General features: G+C 39.4%; 1 protein-coding gene across 1 annotated transcript in view; it reads left to right on the top strand.

The window, feature by feature from the left end:
- Window positions 1–1,284, top strand: part of LOC110303882 (tubulin delta chain-like) — a 1,826-nt gene extending 542 nt beyond the window's left edge. Inside the window, 1 exon segment of the mRNA XM_021175104.2 lies at window positions 175–1,284. Coding sequence (XP_021030763.1) covers window positions 175–1,196 — 1,022 coding nt within the window. The 3' untranslated portion in view covers window positions 1,197–1,284.
- Window positions 1,285–21,562: the final 20,278 nt, after the last annotated feature.

The following is a 21,562-nucleotide window of genomic DNA, read 5'->3' as shown; positions in this document are numbered from 1 at the left end:
CTGGAAAGAGAGGCCCATTGGACTTGCAAACTTTATATGCCCCAATATAGGGGAATGCCAGGGCCAAAAGAATGGGAATGGGTGGGTAGGGAAATGGGGGGCGCTATGGGGGACTTTTGGGATAGCATTGGAAATGTAATTGAGGAAAATATGTAATAAAAAATATTAAAAATTAAAAAAAAGAATCTATAATGAACTTAATCCAAACAGAGGTGGAGAAATGTGACTCTTTGAGTAGATTTTTCATCATAATGAGTTTGGCCGGGGGAACAGGATCAGGGCTGGGAGCCTTCATTACACAGAAGCTACAAGATCAGTACTCCAGTGCCTTGAAAATGAACCAGATTATATGACCTTATGGAACGGGTGAGGTCATTGTGCAGAACTACAACTTCATCTTGACTTTCTCTCACCTGTACCGGTCTTCAGATGCCCTGCTCATTCACGAGAATGACGCTGTCCATAAGATCTGTGCCAAACGGATGAACATCAAGCAGATCTCCTTCAGAGACTTAAATCAAGTTCTTGCCCACCAGCTGGGGAGTGTGTTCCAGCCTACATACTCTGAGGACAGCTCACTTCACTACCTCAGAAATCCACTAGGAGACTTAATGGAGCATTTAGTTCCCCACCCTGAATTTAAGATGCTGGGTGTCTGTAACATTCCTCAGATGTCTGCGGCGTCTCTGGCATACAGCACGTTTACCTGGGCCGGCCTCCTCAAGCATTTAAGACAGATACTTATTTCCAGTGCAAAAATGGAAGAAGGTATCAACTGGCAGGCACGGCCTCCTCTGTCAAGCCTTCCACCTATTGGCAAAGCGTCTGCCCACAAGGAGCATCATTTTAACACTTCTCTTGCTAACTTGGTCGTCCTCCGAGGGAGAGAGGTGCACAGTGCAGATGTAGAGGGATTTAAAGACCCAGCTCTCTACACTTCCTGGTTGGAGCCTGTTGATGCTTTCAGCGTGTGGAAAACCCAGCGAGCCTTTGACAAGTATGAGAAGTCTGCAGCCCTGGTCAGCAACAGCGAGCTCTTAGTAAAGCCACTGGATATGATTGTGGGCAAGGCGTGGAATATGTTCTCATCCAAAGCCTATATCCATCAGTACACAAAATTTGGAATGGAGGAAGAAGACTTTTTGGACAGCTTTGCATAGTTGGAGGAAGTTGTTGCCAGTTATGGTAGTCTTTGACCCTAAGCCAAGAGGAAAAGCTCTTTACAGGATTTTTGGACTAAAATATTTTCAAAACTGAGCTGTGCTCAGTGGTGCTTGCCTGTGACTGAGCTCTCTGGAGTCAGAAGCAGGAGTCAGGGGCTCAGGTCGTCCTTGACTACACTGAAAGTTCCAGGCCAACCTGGATGACATGAGACCCTGTCTCAGACTAGATAAATAAATACAAATATTTGCTTTCAGGTTCAGTCTGTTAAGTAATAAAGTAGAATGCTGATTCTAGTTTAGGTACTCTGTCCACAGACATAAAGAAAACACTTCCAGTGGAGTGGAGTAGATTTTCAGTGAAAACATGTATTAAGTATTTCATTTATAAGAAAAAAAAGCAGTGCTTCTATAAAGAACATGGTTTGGGGACTGGAGAGATGGCTCAGTGATTAAGAGCACTGGCTGCTCTTCCAGAGGTCCTGAGTTCAATTCCCAGCAACCACATGGTGGCTCACAACCATCTGTAATGGGCTATGATGGTCTCTTCTGGGGTGTGTGAAGAAAGTAACAGTGTATTCATATAAAACAAACAAATAAATCAATCTTTAAAAAGAAAAAAAAAGAATTGAAATGTCATTTTGATGGAGTTTTCCTTTGATGAGCATGTGCTATCCTTCCCCATCTCTTTTGATTAGTTTTGGTTTGAAGTCTATTTTGTTAAATATTAAAATGGCTATATCAGCTTGTTTCTTAGGTCCATTTGCTAAGAATATTTTTTCCAACCTTTCACCCTGAGGTAATGTCTATCCTTGGTGTTGAGGTGTGCTTCTTGGATGCAGCAGAAGGATGGATGTCTATTAGTCTGTATCTTTTTATTGGGAAATTGAGAATCGATATTGATATTGAAAGAGATTGTTTTAGTTATGGTTTCTATTGCTACTAAGAGTCACCATGCACAGTAACTCTTATATAAGAAAGTATTTAATTCAGGCTGGCTGACAGTTTCAGAGGTTTAGTCCATTGTTGTCATGGCAAGAAACATGGCAACACATAGGCAGACATGGTGCTAGAGAAGGAGCTGAGAGTTCTGTATGGAAGATCTGAAGCAGCATGAATAGAAGGCCACACTGGGCCTGGCTTGAGCATCTGAGCATCAAAGCCCACCCCCAATGACATACCAACTCCAATAAGGAAGGCCACACCTCCTAATAGTGCCATTCCACATAGGACTATGAGGGCCATTTTTATTCAAACCACCATAAGTGCTATTGATCAATGAATGTCATTATGTTGGTGATGGTGATGGTGGTGGCGGTGGTGGCGGTTGGTGTGTGTGTGTGTGCTTCCCTTCCTTTGGTTTTGGTTTTGGAGATTATATATTTTCCATGTTTTATGAATGTATTAATCTTCTTAGGTTGAAATTTTTCCTCCACTACCTTTTGGAGGGCTGGATTTGTAGATAGCTACTATTTACATTTGACTTTAACAGGAAATAGCTTATTTTCTCCATCTATGGTGATTAAAATTTTTGCTGACCATAGTAGTATGTACTGGCATCTGTGGTCTTTTAGAATATGCAGCTCATTTGTCCAAGACCTTCTGACTTTTAAAGTCTTCATTGGGAAGTCAGGTATGATTCTAATAGGTCTGCCTCTATATGTTACTTGGCATTTTTCCTTACAGTTTTTAATATTCTTCCTTTATTCTCTGTTTTTTGTATTTTGGTTATTATGTTGTGAGGGGACTCTCTTTTCTGGTCCACTCTATTTGGTGTTCTGAATGCTTCTTGTACATTTACATACATCTCCTTATGTAGATTAGGAAATTTTTCTTCATTGATTTTGTTAAAAAGATTTTCTGTACCTTATCTTTCTTCTATTTCTGTTATTTTTAGGTTTGTTTTCTTTTTCCAATGTGTCCCAGATTTCTTGTATAATTTGAGCGAGCAATTTTTTTTGTTTTTATCTCATAGAGACTCAGAACTCTACAATCTCTCCACCCAGCTCACTAAGTTCCCACTAGCAAGTCACTACCATGTCAACCCCATGCTTCAAATCCCCCATGGCCTCTGTGGTGCACCTCAGTCAAACCCATGCTTTCTCTCTTGAACCCAGACAAGCCTCTGTGTGAAGGAAAACACCACACAAACTTAGTTCAGAAACAATGGTAACTCTATCCCTGGATGCAGCAACTAAAATCCTAAACTTGTAAGCCTTACTAAATCTAAATCCTCCAGTGGTGAATTCTGATGGATCTGCCACTGAAACCAGGAGACACTCATTGCTACATCTTGTCCTCATTCTATCCCCATCCAAAAGGGCCTAACTCACTCCTGCTTCCTCTCTTCCTCTCTCCATCCCGGAAGTCCTGCCTAATCACCCAGTGATTGGCTCCTTTATTCATTAGGGGATTGGTTCACAAGAAGTCACTTGAGGAGTCACTCACTCCTTGTCTACAACCCCTCCCAGGAGAGCAGAATTAACATACAAACAGCACCAGGCCCATCCACATGTTTCCTTCAACTGTTTGTATTTTCCTAGTTTTCTTTAAAGGATTTATTCATTTCCTCCAACTGTTTGTTTGTGTTTTCCTGAATTTCTATAAGGAATTTCATACAATTGGTTTTAGGATCTTTTTTGTGTGCTTCAGCTATGTTTGAATGTTCAGGGTCTGCTGTGGAAGGATATCTGCCCTCTAGTAGAAACATACTGTGTTCTTACCCTGGCATCTAGACATCTGGGTCTAGGTGCTGCTTTCTAGGTTTGTCAATTGTTAGACAGGTATTTTGTTCCTTGGTTTCTGATTCCTCTCTTGCTGTGTGTTGCCTGTTTTACTGGCCTGCTGAGCTGGTGTGTTTACAAGGAATGTCTGCTGGTGTTGGAGGCTTAAATGAAATGAGTTGGGGGGGAGGGTCCTTAGGAGGGAATTGTCTGTGTGGGTCCACTGGAGATATGAGGAGGGAGGAAGGAAAGCTGCAGCTGGATCTGTTTCAACATTAAGGACTAGACTGAGTTACTGGATCTAGGGAAACACAGAGAGAGAGAGAGAGAGAGAGAGAGAGAGAGAGAGAGAGAGAGAGAGAGAGAGAGAGAGAGGTCTGTAGGTCTGTAGGTAGGCTACCTGTTTTTCTGGCAGATGTGGCCTATGGTTGAGCCTGAAGTGCTTGCTTGCTTGAGTTGGGGGTTGAGATAGAACAAAGACTGGGGATGGGTAGAAGGGGATGTTCTGTGGATACACAGGAGATCTGGGTAGGAGGAAAGAAGTCTGCAGCTGGTGTACTGTTGCAACTTTAGGGATGGGACTGAGGGACTAGGTCTAGGGAAACAGAGAGAGTGGAGAAGGTCTCAGCTTGCTTTCTCCTGCTCTGATGAAGCTCATAGCCAAAAGCAACTTAGGGAAGAAAATCTTTATTTTATCTTACAATCTCAGTTCACAATCCATCTCAGAGAAAATTCTGGGCAAAGCAGAAACCTGGAGACAGTAACTGAAGCAGAAGTCGTGAGATGGAGCGGTTACCTCTCAGGTGGCATAGGTGGGTTAGGCCTTCCCACTTCAATCATTAATAAAGAAATCCCACAGACTTGCCAACAGACCAATCTGCTGGAGGCATTTTCTCAGTTAAGGTCCTATCTTCCCAGATGACCCTAAATGTGCCAAATTAACAAAAAACTAACCTGCAGTAGCCGGGCGTGGTGGCGCACGACTTTAATCCCAGCACTCAGGACGCAGACGCAGGTGGATTTCTGAGTGCGAGGCCAGTCTGGTCTACAAAGTGAGTTCCAGGACAGCCAGGGCTATTCAGAGAAACCCTGTCTCGAAAAACCAAAAACAAACAAACAATCAAACAATCAAACAAACAAAACCTAACCTGCACATGTGCTAAGTAATGGGTCTTACATGGTGGTCTCTGTGATGCAATATTCCAGAGCCAGGCACACCTAACTGCTACAGCCTTCTTGGTATTCAAAAGGAGTCTTCTTCTTGACATTTTTATTGTTCCTACAAAGCACTTTTTTTAAATAATAAAATAGCTCTGAAGAGGTCAGTGTTTTGAATCTGTGGAATAAGAAATAACCCAACACTCTCTTCTTGCCCACTGTGACTCTCCAGGTCAATCCAGGAGCAACCATATTAAATAGGTGTGCTCTGAGTCAAAGCCTAAAGGCCATTCTTTTTTAAGGCTTTGAAAAAGGAAAGCCCAAACCAAGAGCAATCTTTATGTAATCTCTTGATAATATTTTCATTAGCAGTTAATGAGTCAAAAACTGTCTTTATGCAACAATGAAAAAGAAATGATTGCTCTTCCTGTGACTTTACAACTTGAAGAAAATGGAAATGTTTCCAGCAAGTATTCTGTTAAAAAGGGCACCTGAATTGATACATGTTGACTATTCAGAGGAAGTCATATAGGCCCAAAATATCACTCAGAAACTCTTGCACCATCTGTGTTTTCTCACGGAGGTGGTCTGTGGGATGGAGAGTTTTACTGAAAGATGACCTTCACAACTTGACTGATTCATCATTCTGATTAATAAGAGATTTTACCCCTTCTGCAGACTGTCTTGTCCTCCTCTGTAGATCTCACAGATCAGGAATGCAGAGGAGCTCTGTGGCTTGGAAAGAGCCCACGCTATTGGGGATAGCCCTGAGGCTAATTGTATTTGATGTTAATTCCATTCTCCTGTGAGGGGTTATGAACATGGAATGAGTCAGCACTCAGGTGATTTCCTATAAACCTGCTTCCCACCTTAATTTGTAAAATAAAGGAGAGCTGATGATTGGGCAAATAAAAAGAAAGGTGGAGCAGAAGGAGAGAGAGAAAGAAAAGAAGGAGAAAATGGAAGAGGGAGAGGAAGCAGAGGAGGAGGAAGAAGGAGGAAAGCGGAGCAGAAGCACATGGCCTGGAGAAACCACAAGTTCTAAGTGGTCTCATAAGCTGTGGCAGATGGTAGTGTAGCGGTAGATCTGCCCAATCTAGGCGCACAGCATGTAATCATATTAACTGTGTTGTGTTTTCATTGCCACGGCATATTTGGGAGGAGATTTACTGCAACAAAATTTTACTGCACATTGAATTTCTCTGGATATACACTAAATTGTCAGCAAGGGAAGGCCCCATGGGCCTCTGAAGTCACTGGCACTGTGAGCTGGTACAGGGACAGGGCACAAAATCAAAAAGGTTTTGCATCTTTTAATTATCTGTCCACAAAACTGTGTATACATCCTGATAAGCACAGAACTCATTTAAATAATTGAGTCTTTTTCTACCCAATTCTGAATGAGTTCTCTGAGCAACCTGGTTTTGAGAGAATTAGCTGGACCTTGGGCTCCACCCCCACATATACACATATATTAACGCTCTAAGAACCCGGATACTAAGGAGACATTATTGACATAGAGAATAAAAACTGGGTAGAGGGCATAGAGTTAAAGAACTTAATAAAAAAACTAGCGTTGTAATATGTGCACATGCATTCTACTAGTTTTATCCCTCTAAAGAATGATGCACAATGCAGATGATGTATGTGAGTGAAGTGGAATGCCTGTTGTCAGTTGTTCAGCAATGCTAGGGTAGGAACCATGAGTTGAATGTCATGAGAATATATTAGTCATTTCAAGAAAAAACTGTGACAGAATGGGAGTTTTCAATGTGTAAGATTTCATATTGAGCAAGAATACAATTTTTCTAAACATGAATTTGTCACCTGGGAACTACAGCATAAGCAAGGGGTTTGGTTACACGAGAAAGAAATATGCTTAAGAAGCAAAGTGAAGAGTTCGAGGCCAGCCTGGTCTACAAAGTGAGTGCCAGGACAGCCAAGGCTACACAGAGAAACCCTGTCTCGAAAAACCAAAAAAAAAAAAAAAAAAAAAAAAAAAAAAAAAAAAAAAAACTTCTCAATGAGGGCCATGCATAATAATGAAGCAGTAAGAAAAAAAGCAAAAATATTGTTCTAAGTATCTATTATAGATCAGGTGCAATAATTTTTCCTTGAGCAAAATCCTTATCTGCTAGTTCTTTTCAGTTCAGGGTTCAGGGTGTCTGACAATCTGTGACAGGCACAGGGATGTGACAGACAAACCTATAAATTGAAGGAGGGACATCTGTAACTTAGCTTCTTGGACTGTGGTAATCACCCAATGTGGGAAGCCACATGTGCCGGTGCAGGGTGGCGCTGGCTTCTGCTGGCCACCACACATGCATAGGCAGTAAAGTTTTTTTTGCCAAGATGAGGTTTTGAGAATTAACCAAAAATTAACCAATCAGATGAGAGACAAGTTAACCAATCAGATGAGAGACAAGTTAACCAATCAGATGTGGGCATGCAAATGAGGTGGTAAGCATAACCCAAGCACAACCAATCTGGGTGTGAGACATGCCTCTCCTAGGCCTATATAAGCAGCACCAGTTCTGGGCTTGGGGTCTCTTTGCCTCTGCAATCAAGCTCCCCCAATAAACGTGTGCAGAAGGATCCTGTTGCAGCGTAGTTCTTGCTGGCGAGTCGGGTGTGCGCAAGACCCCAACCCTCTAGCAGCATCAGGGTTGGCCTCAGATTTGGGCAGACCGTTGTTTCTCTTGAGATCTTATTTGAATCTGGGAACTGAAAAGAACTGAGGGGAGATATCATAATGGTGGAGGACCATAAAGACCTGAAGCTGATGGGCATCTCTGATGCCAAGCTCCCTTCTAAGAAGGCCAGATCTCATGAGTCCAGCTTAGCTAGCAGACTTCTCCCTTGGCTCAGTTCTGCCTCCACCTCTCCATTTCACAAAGGCATAACCTGAATAAGCACTCACACACCACAGTCCCACACAGTGATTGCTTCCAGAGAACACAGCTGGCAAGCCAAAGTGCATTGAATTTGGAAAGTCATAACAATGGGAAAAAATTAGATTATTGTGTTGTATCTTATTTAGTCATAATAAAATACCCAAAGAGAAGAAGAAATAAGGCCAGCAAGCTAATAAAGGGAATTTTTATTGTTTTCTGATCAACTCTGAATGGAAGAGACACATTGTGCATAGAAGGATGGTGCAGGTGTAGCTCTCTTGCTTTCTAAGGTTCATTTATTCAGAAAGAGAGAAAAGTGAAGCCAAGTTCACAAAACCACCAGGGAGACTATGCCATTTATAGGTAGTTATGACTTCTTTAGTCTCAGGGCTGCTAGCACATGAATTTTCATTCTGGCTTCCCTCACCCGTGTGATAATAGAAAGATACATGAGGGCAGGAGTAGTAAAGCTGAAATTCTGCAGTGAGTCTTTCATGGTTAAAAATCATGGTTATTTTAATCATTGCTGTCATGGACAAAGATGACATTTCTGCTTGAAGTTGGCACATTGCTTCTCTCAGCCTCACAGTCAGGGCTCCCTGTTTTTCTTTGCTCTTGTGCTGTTGCTGTGTTGTTGGTTTCAATTATTTTCTTAAGACAAATTTATATCCACACACCCACTGCCAAAGGCAAGGATTGGCAGACTCAATTTCTTCTTTGTGACCTAAACTGGGCAAAGGAAATGGTTTTGCCATTATCAAATTCAAGTCACTTTACATCTGTTCTCAGAAAGATCTTTTCATAGATAGCACTTCTGACTTTCCTTTAACATCCCCCTCTTTAAGATCTAATTATGATCATTTTAAGTGTAGGAAATTTTACATATTTTATATTAGTATCTTATCCAAGGTCATATTTCCTTCTTTTATGAGCCTAGCAAGTCATACAAAGGCACATGGTATTTCCTCGTCCATGATGCTTTCTATACATACATTTTTACTCTAAATATTCTATGTCCTTGTGGTGATAGAAAGATCCTCTCACAGCAGTAACAAACCACAGCTTTGATGTGAGCCTTTCTATTTTTTTTTAACCACTGTGAGAGACACAACAACCTAGTGCATGAACTTGGCTGAATAATTCTAAGGCTTTTTCTCACACTTCTAAGGATACTGTTGGTTCATTGACAGTTGGAATTTGTTGTCTTCTGTTGATCCTCAAAATTCTGACCAATTGTGAAATGCCCTTCCACCTGGATCAAATCAGCCCTGCTAAGCTGTCCCCAATCCATTAATATTTTCCCCCAATGTACATCTTTGCTTCCCAATCTCTGTTACCAAGTTTTTTAAAGGGATGGAGGGGTTGTTCCCTAACTGTATTTGGTCATTTAAAATATCTTCCTTCTTTCTCTTCCTTTCACAAACTCACCACACCTCCAGTTCACCTCTGACCCCCACACCATCCCAGCCATTTCATCACTAACTTGGCTTGGGTCAGCAGAGTGATTCACAGAGCCATAAACCTTAGTGGATGGGACCTTAAAGGTCAGCTAATTCAACCACTGAACTAAGTGGAAAAAAACAGCTTGTATTTTCATTCTTCCTTCCCTGCTTTCTCAAATTCAACCACAAATAGGAATCGTACCACTGACTAACTGAAATTGGTTGCTTTGGATGGATTTTAAACCAAAGTAGATTTTTCTTTCTCTCTAAGATGACTGAAGTAGGATACAGCCAACATTAAACACTGGAATGCAGATAAGGAAACTTCCAAAGAGAAAAATAATAGTTCTTAAAATTATCTTTCTCACAACATAGAGTTGCTCACACCACTTCAAAAGTGTTCAAAGACCAGTAAGGTGGTTCAGTAGAAAAAGGTTTCTGCCACCAAGTTTGATACTGGAACCCATGTAGTAGAAAGAGAGAAGTGATTTGCAAGTTGTTCTCTGCCCTCTACAAACACACCAGACATGAGTACACACACACACACACACATACACACACACACAAATGAGCAGAATGTAATAAAAATATTTTAAGTGTTCAAAGGTGAAGAAACAGGTTTATTCCATTTGCTCCATTTATTCCACAGGTAATAAAGAATTATTCAATCAAAATAGTATCATCAGAATACAAAGTACAAAAAGTTACTGCATACATACATCTAAGGACTGAAGCAATGGCTCAGCGATTAAAAGCACTCAATGATCTTCTAGAAACCCAGGTCAATTGCCCAGAATTCACATAGTGCCTCACAACCATTAGTCATTCTACTCCCAAGGGGATCCTACACCTTCTTCTAGCCTCCCTGAGCACTGCACAAATGTAATGCAAGCATATATAGGCAAATCACCCATATACATTAAATTTTGTAAATGAAAAGTCACTATATACACAATATACATCTCAAAACTTGGGCAAATTTAAGCTTATATGTGACAACTGTCTAGCCATTTAGAAAATGAAAAGAAAATTAATGTAGTATAACACTATAACAATAAATTCCAAATTCATCACGTCTCAATATGCCAAATGAAATCATGATTGCGCTAGAATAAAGCATTTATTGAGTTCCTTTCAAATCTGAATGTCAGAAAAGGCTTTATTGTCTCAAAACTCAGACCAATGAAAGAAAAGATTGATAAATGCAATGCTTTATTTTTTAAGTAAAATAACATGGAACAAAACCCCAAACATATCCAAAACCAAGATCCAGAGGCAATCAAAGAATTACAACAAAATATTTGCAACATATGTTATTCATATATTCATTGTCATGGCTAGGTTTATGTCAACTTGACACAAGCTAGAGTCAGCAGAAAGGAGGAAAACTTAATGAAGAAAACTGCCTTTCTGAGACCCAGCTGTAGGGTACTTATTATTGATGGGGGGGGGATCCAGTCTATTGTGGGAAGTGCCATGCCTGCACTGATGGTCCTGGATACTATTAGAAAGCAGAGTGAGCAAGCCATGAAGAGCAAACCAGTAAGCAGCACCATCCATGGGCTCTGCATCATCACCTGCCTCCAGGTTCCTATACTGTTGGAGTTCCTGTCCTGACTTCCTTCTATGATGAAATACAGTGTGGAAGTGTTAGTCTAATAAACCCTTTTCTCCCCAAGTAGCTTTGGTCATGCTGTTTCATTGTAGCAATAGTAACCCGACTAAAACAAGTTGGTACCAGGAGTAGGGTATTTCTGTGACAGAGCTGGCAATGTTGTTGTTTAGAGGTTTGTGGAAGAACTTTGAGACTTTGGACTAGAAAAGCTGTTCTGTTGAAGCTTGAAGGATTAGAATGATCAGCTGCAGTACAGACACTGGAAGTCTGGCTTATGACATTTCAGAGGGAAAAATTAAAGACTTATTTGTTATTTCAAATTAAAATCCTGTGGTTCTAGCAAAGCTTTTCGTTTAATTCCCTGTGGCAAATAAATTGGCTGTGGGGATGCATACTTATAACTGAGTATGAAGAGACAGGAATATCATAGGGTCAATGGCTCTGACCTTCAAGGTATCTGCAGTCATGTAACTATGTCCACAAGGACACACACACACATACACTACATGTGTGCATACATGTTTACTTGTATAGTTTAAAGTAATCAAAATAAATATTTAAAGAATAATGAACCTGGTGTCTGCTTAAATCCTACTTTCATGTATGAATAGGACTTTAGTTTCTCCCATCCAAATACTAACCAAGCCCAAGTCTGCTTAGCTCCCAAGATAAAATTCATTGAGGGTAATATGGCCATAGTCAAAAACTAATCTAATACTACATTGTGTTATATTGACTTGAGATCATGTCTTTGGTTATTGGCTAATGATTGATGTGGGAGAGTCCACCCCAACATGAGTAGTACCCCTGTCCAGGCAGAACTGAGTTGTATAGGAAGGTAAACTGAGAAAGCCATGGAAAACAAACCAGTAAGTAAAATTGCTCCATGGTTTCTCTGTCCAGGTTGCTGGCTTGAATTCCTGCCTTGAGTTCCTTGATGAAAGTTCGCAATGTGTAAGTTTTATATGATAGAGAAACCCTTTCCTTCCCCCATGTAAGTCAGAATTTTATTACAGCAATAGAAAGTGAGAACACTGGGGAAATAATATGCATTGACTTATTAATAACAGCTAATTGAGAATTATTAGTCCATTCAGACTAAGCAAGGTACTAAGCAACAGTAGTCTAGTATCAACTAATTCCAAAGAGAACTGTGTATTTTTCTTTGTGTGTATGATGTCAGAGTCCAGCAGAGTGAAGAACTTGTCAAATAGGAAATCATCTTAGCATGAGAAAGAAACAAAGAAACAAAGAAAGAGAAAAGAAAAGATAAGAAAAAGTCTATGAAAAGAGAAGATGAAGTGTGTGTGTGTGTGTGTGTGTGTGTGTGTGTGTGTGTGGAGAGAGAGAGAGAGAGAGAGAGAGAGAGAGAGAGAGAGAATCAAACTGGATTTCCCCCTAGACATCTGTTTGTTGTGCCTTGCATTGTTTTTCACTAGAAAGAATGGAGGGAATTAATTGGTCATGTTACTGCTTGCCTTGAATACACTTTTAACCATAATTTAAACTCTGATAACAGCTGATTACAGAAACAGATCAAATGCCCTATTGATTTCCTCTTGTGATACAAAATAGTCAATGAGAAGCAGAATTCTCAGTGTGCTTTGGTTTGGGATGATTCTTACCAGACTTTTGGGTAACTTCAGGGGGAGCCAAAAGGAACAGTGAGAGAAATCCAGGCACAATATTAAACAAAAGAAAACTCAAACTGAGGGAACACTTAAAAAGATTTTTTAAAAGGATCTTGAACGGGAACCTCAGAGGAAAGGCTCACCAACAGAATACAAGAGATGGAAGAGAGAATCTCAGACACTGATGATAAGATAGAAGAAATGGATACCTCAGCCAAAGAAAATGTTACATCTAAAGAAAAAAGAAAAAAAAAATCAATCACAAAACATCCAGGAAATCCGGCACACAATGAAAAAAAATCTATGAATAATAGTGATAAAGGAAGGAGAAGAAACCCAGGTCAAAGACATAGAAAATATTTTCAAAAAGAAAACATAGAAGAAAACTTCCCCAACCTAAGAAGGTAACATCTAATGATGTACAAGAAAAATGCCAAATAAGAAACAGACTAGACCAGAAAAGAAATTCCCCTGACATATGAGAATGCTCTCCTCCAAACGGGGAAAGAAAACCCATTGCCCATGGATTCAGTCTCTGGTGGTACTGGATGTACAAGCTGGGTAAAGTTATCTGAAAGAGATCTTCAACTATGGGGCCATGGAAATTTTATCTACATTGGGTATGGAAGCTTCTAGTTCAGTTGCTTTAGGGTCACCTATATTTTGTAAATATATGCCAATCAACTCATCAGTTCCCAGGATCAACATCAGTGGAATCAAACTTTGTTTTTTAATGGAACTTTATAAGAAGGAGAAGCTTACAGATTCTCAAGGGCACATTCGCACAACAGTAGCATTCCAGCTTCATGAGTGTCCATAGAATTAAAAGACATTATTATTTGTAGCACAGGAAGCGACACAAACATCCAGATATGAACACTGGTTGTCCAATTCCTAAGCCTCACAGAGATGTGGCCTATGTATGTGATCACACCTATGTGCATGTTTTACACAACTAGGTTAATATCTCAGATGAGGCTCTCTGGGAGAACGCACAAGACATTTTGTAGAAAGCAGATCCCAGGTCAGTCTTCTCCTCTTTCGGGGGTGTATAGTCAGTGTTCATGAAACTATATTCAGTCTTGACTCACTCTGATGCCTTCTCAGCTAGTTACAGAAACCTCTGTACATTAGGGGGTGTATGTGCTGTACAATATGGCGCACTCAGCAAGAACATGCAGCAGTGCTCAGGGATTCTCTCTCTCTCCCTCTCTCTCTCTCTCTGTCTCTCTCTCTCTCTCTCTCTCATCTTCCCAAAAAAAGAAGCCAAAAGTATGTGCAAGTGATATGATTATATAGAAAAGTAATCCCAAAAAATTCTACCGTGAAACTCCTACGGCTGATAAATATTTTCAGCAAAGTAGCTTGATACAAAATTAGCAAACAAATTCAATAGCCCTCCTATGCAAAATGACAGACTGAGAAAGAGATCAGGGAACAAAATCTATTTCAGTAACCTTAAAAAATATAAAGAAACTATCTTAAAGTAACTACAGACAATCCTATGGAAGACTTGTATAATAAGAACTTTAGGGCATTGAAGAAAGAAATTGAAAAGGATGTTAGATGATAGAAAGATCTCACATGCTCATGAATAGGTAGGATTAATAGAGTAATAATGGCCATCATTCCAAGCAATCTATAGATTCAATGCCATCCCTATTCTTCACAGAAGCTGAAAAGACAATTTCAGCTTATGAAAACACAATAATCTTGGGATACCTAAAACACTTTTGAATGATAAAAAGAACTGCTGGAGCTATCACCATCCCCATTCTCAAGTTGTTCTACAGAGCTATAGTGACTAAAACATTGCAAAAACAGACTTGCTAATCAATGGGATTTAACTGAAGATGTAGACATAATTTCACACACCTATAGATACCTGATTTTTTAAGTTAGAAGCCAGAAAAATCTCACTAGGAAAAAGACAACAACTCAACAAATGGTGCTGTCAAACTGGATGGCTGCACATAGAAGAATGTACATAAATCCAAACATATCACCCTGCACAGAACCCAGCTCCCCATGGATCAAAGGGCTCAACATAAAGTCATTGAATCTCATAGAAGAGAAAGGGGCAATAATCTTGAACTCATGAATATAGGGGGAAATAGACCAACAAAAAAGACAGAGCAACAAAAACACAGGAAGTAAGAATAAATTAATAAACGGGACTTTAAGAAACTAAAAAGCATAGGTAAAGGCAAGGTACAGCACCATTCAGACAAAATAGCAGGCTACAGAATGGGAAAAGAATTTACCAAGTACACATTTGATAGAGAGCAAATACAATATATAAAGAACTAAAAAAAAAAATCAAGAAAACAGATAACTCAATTTAAAAATGGGGTAAAGATCTAAACAGAATCCTCAAAGGAAACTCGAATGGCTGAGAAGCATCTTTTGTATGTTCAACATCCTTAGCTATTAGGAAAATGCAAATCAAAGCTACTGGGAGATTTCATCTCACACCCATAAGAGGCGCTAAGATTAGTAAAACAAATGACAGCTCGTGCTGGCTACGATATAGAGTAAGGGGAACAATTATCCATTGCTGCTGGGGGTGCAAATGTCTATGGCCACTATGGAAATCAGTGTGGTGGTTCCTCAGAAAGATGAGCATCAGTTTACCTCAGATTCAGTATATCACTCTTGACCATACACCTAAAAGACATTTCATCCTACTACAGAGAAGCTTGCACAACTATATTCGCTGCTGCTGTATTCATAATAGTCAGACATTGGAAACAACCTATGTCCATCAGTAGATGAATGGATAAAGAAAATATGGCACAGGCTGGGGAGATGGCTCAGCGGTTAAGAGCACTGACTACTCTTCCAGAGGTCCTGAGTTCAAATCCCAGCAACCACATGGTGGCTCACAACCAGCTGCAATGGAATCCAATGCCCTCTTCTGGTGTGTCTGAAGATAGCTACAGTGTACTCATATGCATAAAAGAAATAAAATCTTAGAAAGAAAGAAAGAAAGAAAGAAAGAAAGAAAGAAAGAAAGAAAGAAAGAAAGAAGAAAAGAAAAGAAAAGAAAAGAAAAGAAAAGAAAAGAAAAGAAAAGAAAAGAAAAGAAAAGAAAAGAAAAGAAAAGAAAAGAGAAAAGAAAAAAAGAAGACATAGCACATTAGCCCAATGAAATGCTGCTCAGGTATTTTAAAAAAGAAACCATGAAATTTGCAGGTAAATGGATGGAACTAGAAAAAATGCCCTGAATGAGTTAAATCAGAACCAGAAAGACAAATATGGTATGTATTTACTTATATGTAGATGTTAGCAGCTAAGTCATTGATAAACAAGCTACAATCTGTATAACCACAGAGGTTTAGGTAGAGTTTAAAGAACTTGTAAGAGGGTGGCTCTCCCAAAACAGAGAAATAAAACAACCATTATAGATTGAAAAGGTGTTGTGGTCTGGAACAGAGAGGTCTAATGGGGAGGGGGCAGGAAAGGGGATGCAGGGAGGAAATACTTATGAGGGACAGCTTCAACTAAGAGCCATTTGAGGGGTTGTATGGAAACCTAATACAGTGGAAGCTTCGTGGTACATATCATATATGAAGGCAATCTAAATGAAATATCCAAATAATGAAGTACACAGAGCCCCAACTGGACATTGTTGTCACCAAATGAAGCTTCCAGTATTGGGAATGGAGTATATTTAATTGAGTTCTTGGAACCCCAAACAACCGAGACTATTACCAAGGCTATTGTTTGTTCAAACTGAAAGTAAGACCCGGCTGCCAAAGACAATGCCTGCAAAACTCATGGAGAAGTCAAGTTGAAGGCCTTCATCCCATCTGACTAGTACTCATGGTACTGAAAGGTACTTGCATGTTAACAAAGGAGAAATGTAAACTCCAACATAGCTACAAACTCTTGAATCTACAATGGTAACCAGTTGGCAAGAAAAGCTGGTGCATTAGCAGCACAAAACTTGTAGGAATAACCAGCCAAGATCTAATTGGCTTTAAAGTCAATATCCTGAGACTAGATAGTTCAGAGACCTAGGGAGAAACAAAATACTACTGTTCTGCTGAAAGAACATAGCAGTAAAATGACTTCCAATAGCATTGTCCTATGTTCATAGATCCATGACTTGCTCAGCCATCACCAGAGAAGCTCCTCCTACAGCAGATGGGGACAAATATAGAGACCCACATCCACTCTATGAGAAGAGGGAAAGTCTTCGGAACACTGTTCCAAGAACAGATGCTTCCAACAAATTCCTGGCCTCATGGCTCAGGGAACTCCTTGGAATAGGAAACAAAAAGAGTATAAAGAGCCATAGGGGATGGAGGACTCCAAGAAAACAAGGTAGTGTTGATTCCATTCTGTTGAGTGCTTTGTACTAAGAAAGTTCAAGGTACTTTGCCAGCACTATAATTTTGTGAAACACGAAATAAAAGCTACACAGAAAAATCAAGGCATTGTGGAAAAAACTAAGGGATTAGCTTTATAAAGCCATTAGCCCAGGAAAAAAAGGCACCCAGTGCTCGAAGATTTTTCTGAATAGACGTTTGTTGTCACTTAGGAATAAAAGGAAAATAAAACTGATGCTGAATTATGTAATACTAGGAGTTTCACATTTAACTTAATTGATCTTTAAATCAAATCAGTGAGCTATTTTTTTATAGAAAACTAAAAGGAAAATTAATGTGGCTTAAATAACATACTATTAACAGAGGGAAGAATTTAGCACAGTCTGCGTGATTCCAAAGTTAATGCTCTTTCCAGAACACACACAAAGTAGAACAAAGGCCACCAATCTAATAATTGTTTCTTTCATCTAGGATTTTGTCCTTATCTTTGCAGAGAGCAGAAGAAAAACAGACTTTCCAAATGAATGGTTCTTGTAATACCCTCCCAACATACCAGCGTTTGGGTCCCCACTGCAAATTTGAATTGTGCATCAAGAGTTAGTATTTGGTCATTCCCAAAAACTATTCATTTTAAGGTAGTAGGTGATTTACTCCTATCTATCCAGTGCTAATCACATAGCACATATCAACTACCCTTTCCATTCACAGATGTCATGACCGTCATTACCATGGGAAGAATCCTAAAACTAAAGAAAATCTGTAGATTCCTCAGTGAAAATAGGAGATGGGTGGGGACAGGCATGGCTTTGGAAACTGTGTATGGACAGCCAACATGAAAGCCAACCCTAAACTAAAAAATATGTCACTTATGTGCATACTTAAATTGCTAAAGATTTGGTTCTGTATAATTCCATACAATTCTGATGTACTAAGCCAGGTGTGTTAGCATACACTTGCAATCTCAGCATTTTAGGGCATTTATTAAGTTCATCCTTGCCTTACTATTACTTATTAAGATGCATTGCTGTAAAATTATAACAAATTATTGAGATACTGACAGATGTAAAAAAAAAACCAATAGATAAAACTGAATTAAAAAAAAAAAGACAGTAAGCAGATGCAATGTACAGAATGAAGTAAACTCTCAGTTCATGAATGCTTGGTCATGAACAGGAAGTCTGAGGCCAGTCCTGAACCATTTGAAAACTTAGTGGCTTCTTGAAGGCATAAATTCTGATAGTGTCATTTATCACTCACCCACCTAAGGGTGTTTTACCCAAAATATCATGGGCATCTAGATAATATTGGGGGGGCGGGTAAATTCACTCCTACATATAAAATATGATACAATAAATTCCAAGCTGAATAAAGTTTTTAAAATGGGAAAAATAGAAAACATAGAACAGGGCAAATGGAAGTGGCCATAATCTTTGCTACTATAATATCAGAATAGTAAATTCTCCAGGGGGAACTGTGTTGCTTTCTACTACCAAAAGACGAAAGCACACTAGATGGCTCATTGGCAAAGTAAAATTTAGAATAAAATAATTTCTGAAGAAAAGGTCTTTGTGAGGCAGATGCACTTCTCTGATTTGAGAAGCACTGTCTAGCTTGCCTCTGTCTCTTAACAGGAATACTTATTTGCTCTCAGGTGACAAGAGAAAAAGCTTTAATTCTGCCTTACATTTTCTCACTGAGCATCATGGCTACTTTCCAAATACATAGTCAATATTTAAGTACAAGTTACATCAGTTTTAGCAAGGTCTTTGTGTAGAAGGATGTAAGTGGTTGTTGTCTAACAGTAACTGGATGAACAATGTAAGGGGCTGTTGTCTAACATAGCTGGATGACACATGAGTTATAAAATCCATGGATGTTTGAAAATGAAAGACTTCTGGAACAAAGGCAAATTTAATTCAGTCATTCTAAACCTGTAGGTTGGGACCCATTTCATAGGCGTCACTAGGCCCAATCAAAATAGCAGATACACACATTATGATTTATAACAGTAGCAAATTCAGAGTTATGAATTAGCAGTGAAAATAATTTTATGACTGGGGGTCACCACAACATGAGCAACTGTATTAAAGAGTCACAGTGTTAGGAGGGTTGAGACTCTCTGCCGTAACCTCTGAGCAAGTAGCAAGAAAGAGTCATATAGTTCAACCTTTTACTGTGATATTTAAGCTGGAAAAATCCAGGGATAGCTAGCTGTGTTGCTGTACTTTGTGTTACTTTGAAAGCAATGAAGCTTAAAAATCTTACTTTAAGACGTTTTCTTAATCATTGAGGGTATAACCATATTCTGGCTTTAATTATGGCATGATGAATTTTTAAACAAATCTATAAATACTTGTATGCATGTCGTGAAGTAATTATGTAAGTATTCCACAGAGCAGGTGTGTGTGTGTGTGTGTGTGTGTGTGTGTGTGTGTGTGTGTGTGTGTAATTATCTTATATTAAGGAAAACTAAAGAACTCAATCAAAAGTAGTGTTCCGTGGGCAGAGTTCCACCTGACAATACTCTTCCATATTAGTTTTTCATTGCTGTAATGAATACTTGACATGGGCCTCCATGAGTTAAAGAGGCATATTACATCTCACAGGTTAATTGGTTTAAACCCATGGATACTTGACCTGTTGCTTTGAACCCATGATGGCATGGCAGGACATCTATCCACGTTTTGGAGGTAAGGAATCACAAAGTCAAGAAGAGGTTGGGTGTTAAAATTCCATTCGTGGGCATAAGCATTAATGACCTTACTTCCTTCTGTATGACTCTATTTCCCAACTGTCTAAACACCTCTCAGTTGTGCCACAGGCTGCAGACCAAGCTTTCAACACATGGACCCTTGGAGATATTTAACATTCACAATGTCCCACCCTCACTCAATAGGGAAATGCACTGAGACACAATCCCCATCAAATACCCCACTTTCCAGAACTGGAGTGATGGCTCAGGGATTGAGTGCTTGCTACTCTTGCTGATGACCCAGAATTCCGTTCCCCGTACCTACTTGTGGCTCACAACCTTTGTAACTACAATTCTGGGGGCTCTGATGTCCCTTTTGGCTTCTACAGGCACTGTACACATGTGGTACAGACACATGCAGGCAAAATACTCACAGATAAAATAAAAATAAGCAAGTCTTTAAAAAAAATTAATCCCATTTCTGAGGCTGGTGAGATGTCTCTATGAGTAAAGGTATTTTCTGTGTAAGCAGAAAGATCTGAGTTTAATCTCCAACACCCATCTAAAAAGCCAAGCATGCCACCTGAGGTCTTTAACCCAACACTGGGGTTAGGGCATGGGCAGAGACAGGCAGATTGTGGGAGCTCACAGGACAGTCAGCCTAGCCAAAACAGTGAGCTTCCAGGTCATTAAGAAACCCTCATTCAAAGTAATAAGATAGATAGAAATAAAGGAAGATGCTGATGTTCGTCTCTGGTCCCCTCTAGACTTCCATGCATATAATTGGGCACAAGCATCCATAAACATACTCACATGCTTGTAACACACACACACACACATCCCACTTCCCAAGACACATCTAAGGACATGCCATTAAGCTAGCTAAGTAAAAGCAATATGCTTATTATTTAAATTTAACATGAAGACAAAAGTTCTTAGGTGATCTCTACCCTTAAAAGTCTTTTTTCCTCTGGATTGAAGTTGCTGCTACAAAATGCCCTCCAGCCACCTCCTTAAGTGAATCTTTGCTGTCTTTTTGTGCACAGCATATAGTTTTCTGTCTACTGTGGTCTTGACTTTGTCAAACTTTATTTAACAGTTGTTTGCGCAGAGTTCCCTATTATTTTTCTTACTATTTCAGGGAGAAAGCATTAAATCTAGCTCACCACGCCTCACCCACATTGCTCAGTGGAACATTGCTCACAGGAGCCATTCAGTATCTTAGTGGGCAGGAAGCAAACAAAGGGGGAACTATCCAAAAAATTTTCTATGATGATTAATAAAGGCTGATTTGTCTACTCTCAGCATGTAAACTACAGTTCTATGAGTATTCTGACCCATAGCTTTTTAGTTTCATTTTTAGATTCTTCCCACTACCACCAGCAGCTACCCACACAAGTACAGTACTATCTATCTAGTCCCTACTGTGCTGTTCTCAGTCCACACACTATAAAATAGGAGAAAAGCATTTCATGGTTAAAATTAAAATACAGATATTCTTTTCCCAGTTGATTCCTCCAAAATAACTCTATGGTTAGAACTTTTAAATTTTGTTCAAAACTCCATTGTCTTAACTAGAGTCAGTGCACATAAACATAACTGAGCAATATACTATCAGTTTCTGTGGCTTTCCAGGGGCATCATTTAAACACCAAAAAAAGAACCACTTTCCTCTGTTATCCCTCTTGTTTTATTTCAATTTCACTGAGAGGTTCGAAGTACCAAGATCTGATTTTTCTAAGGTTCTGCGTTTTAAACACTGCATAATTCAACTGCCGTAAAATGTGGTTTATAGAGTAAACAAAAGATAATGAGTTACAGATTCTAAAGTATGATGATGTTTTTTAAGAACAAATGTCCTACCAGATATACAAACGCTATAAATTCCACTGTGCAAGTGGTAGTCAACTAGA

The sequence above is a fragment of the Mus caroli genome, chromosome 10, assembly GCF_900094665.2.
Source record: "Mus caroli chromosome 10, CAROLI_EIJ_v1.1, whole genome shotgun sequence".
Lineage (NCBI taxonomy): Eukaryota > Metazoa > Chordata > Mammalia > Rodentia > Muridae > Mus > Mus caroli.
This window is presented reverse-complemented; position numbering and strand designations above follow the sequence as displayed.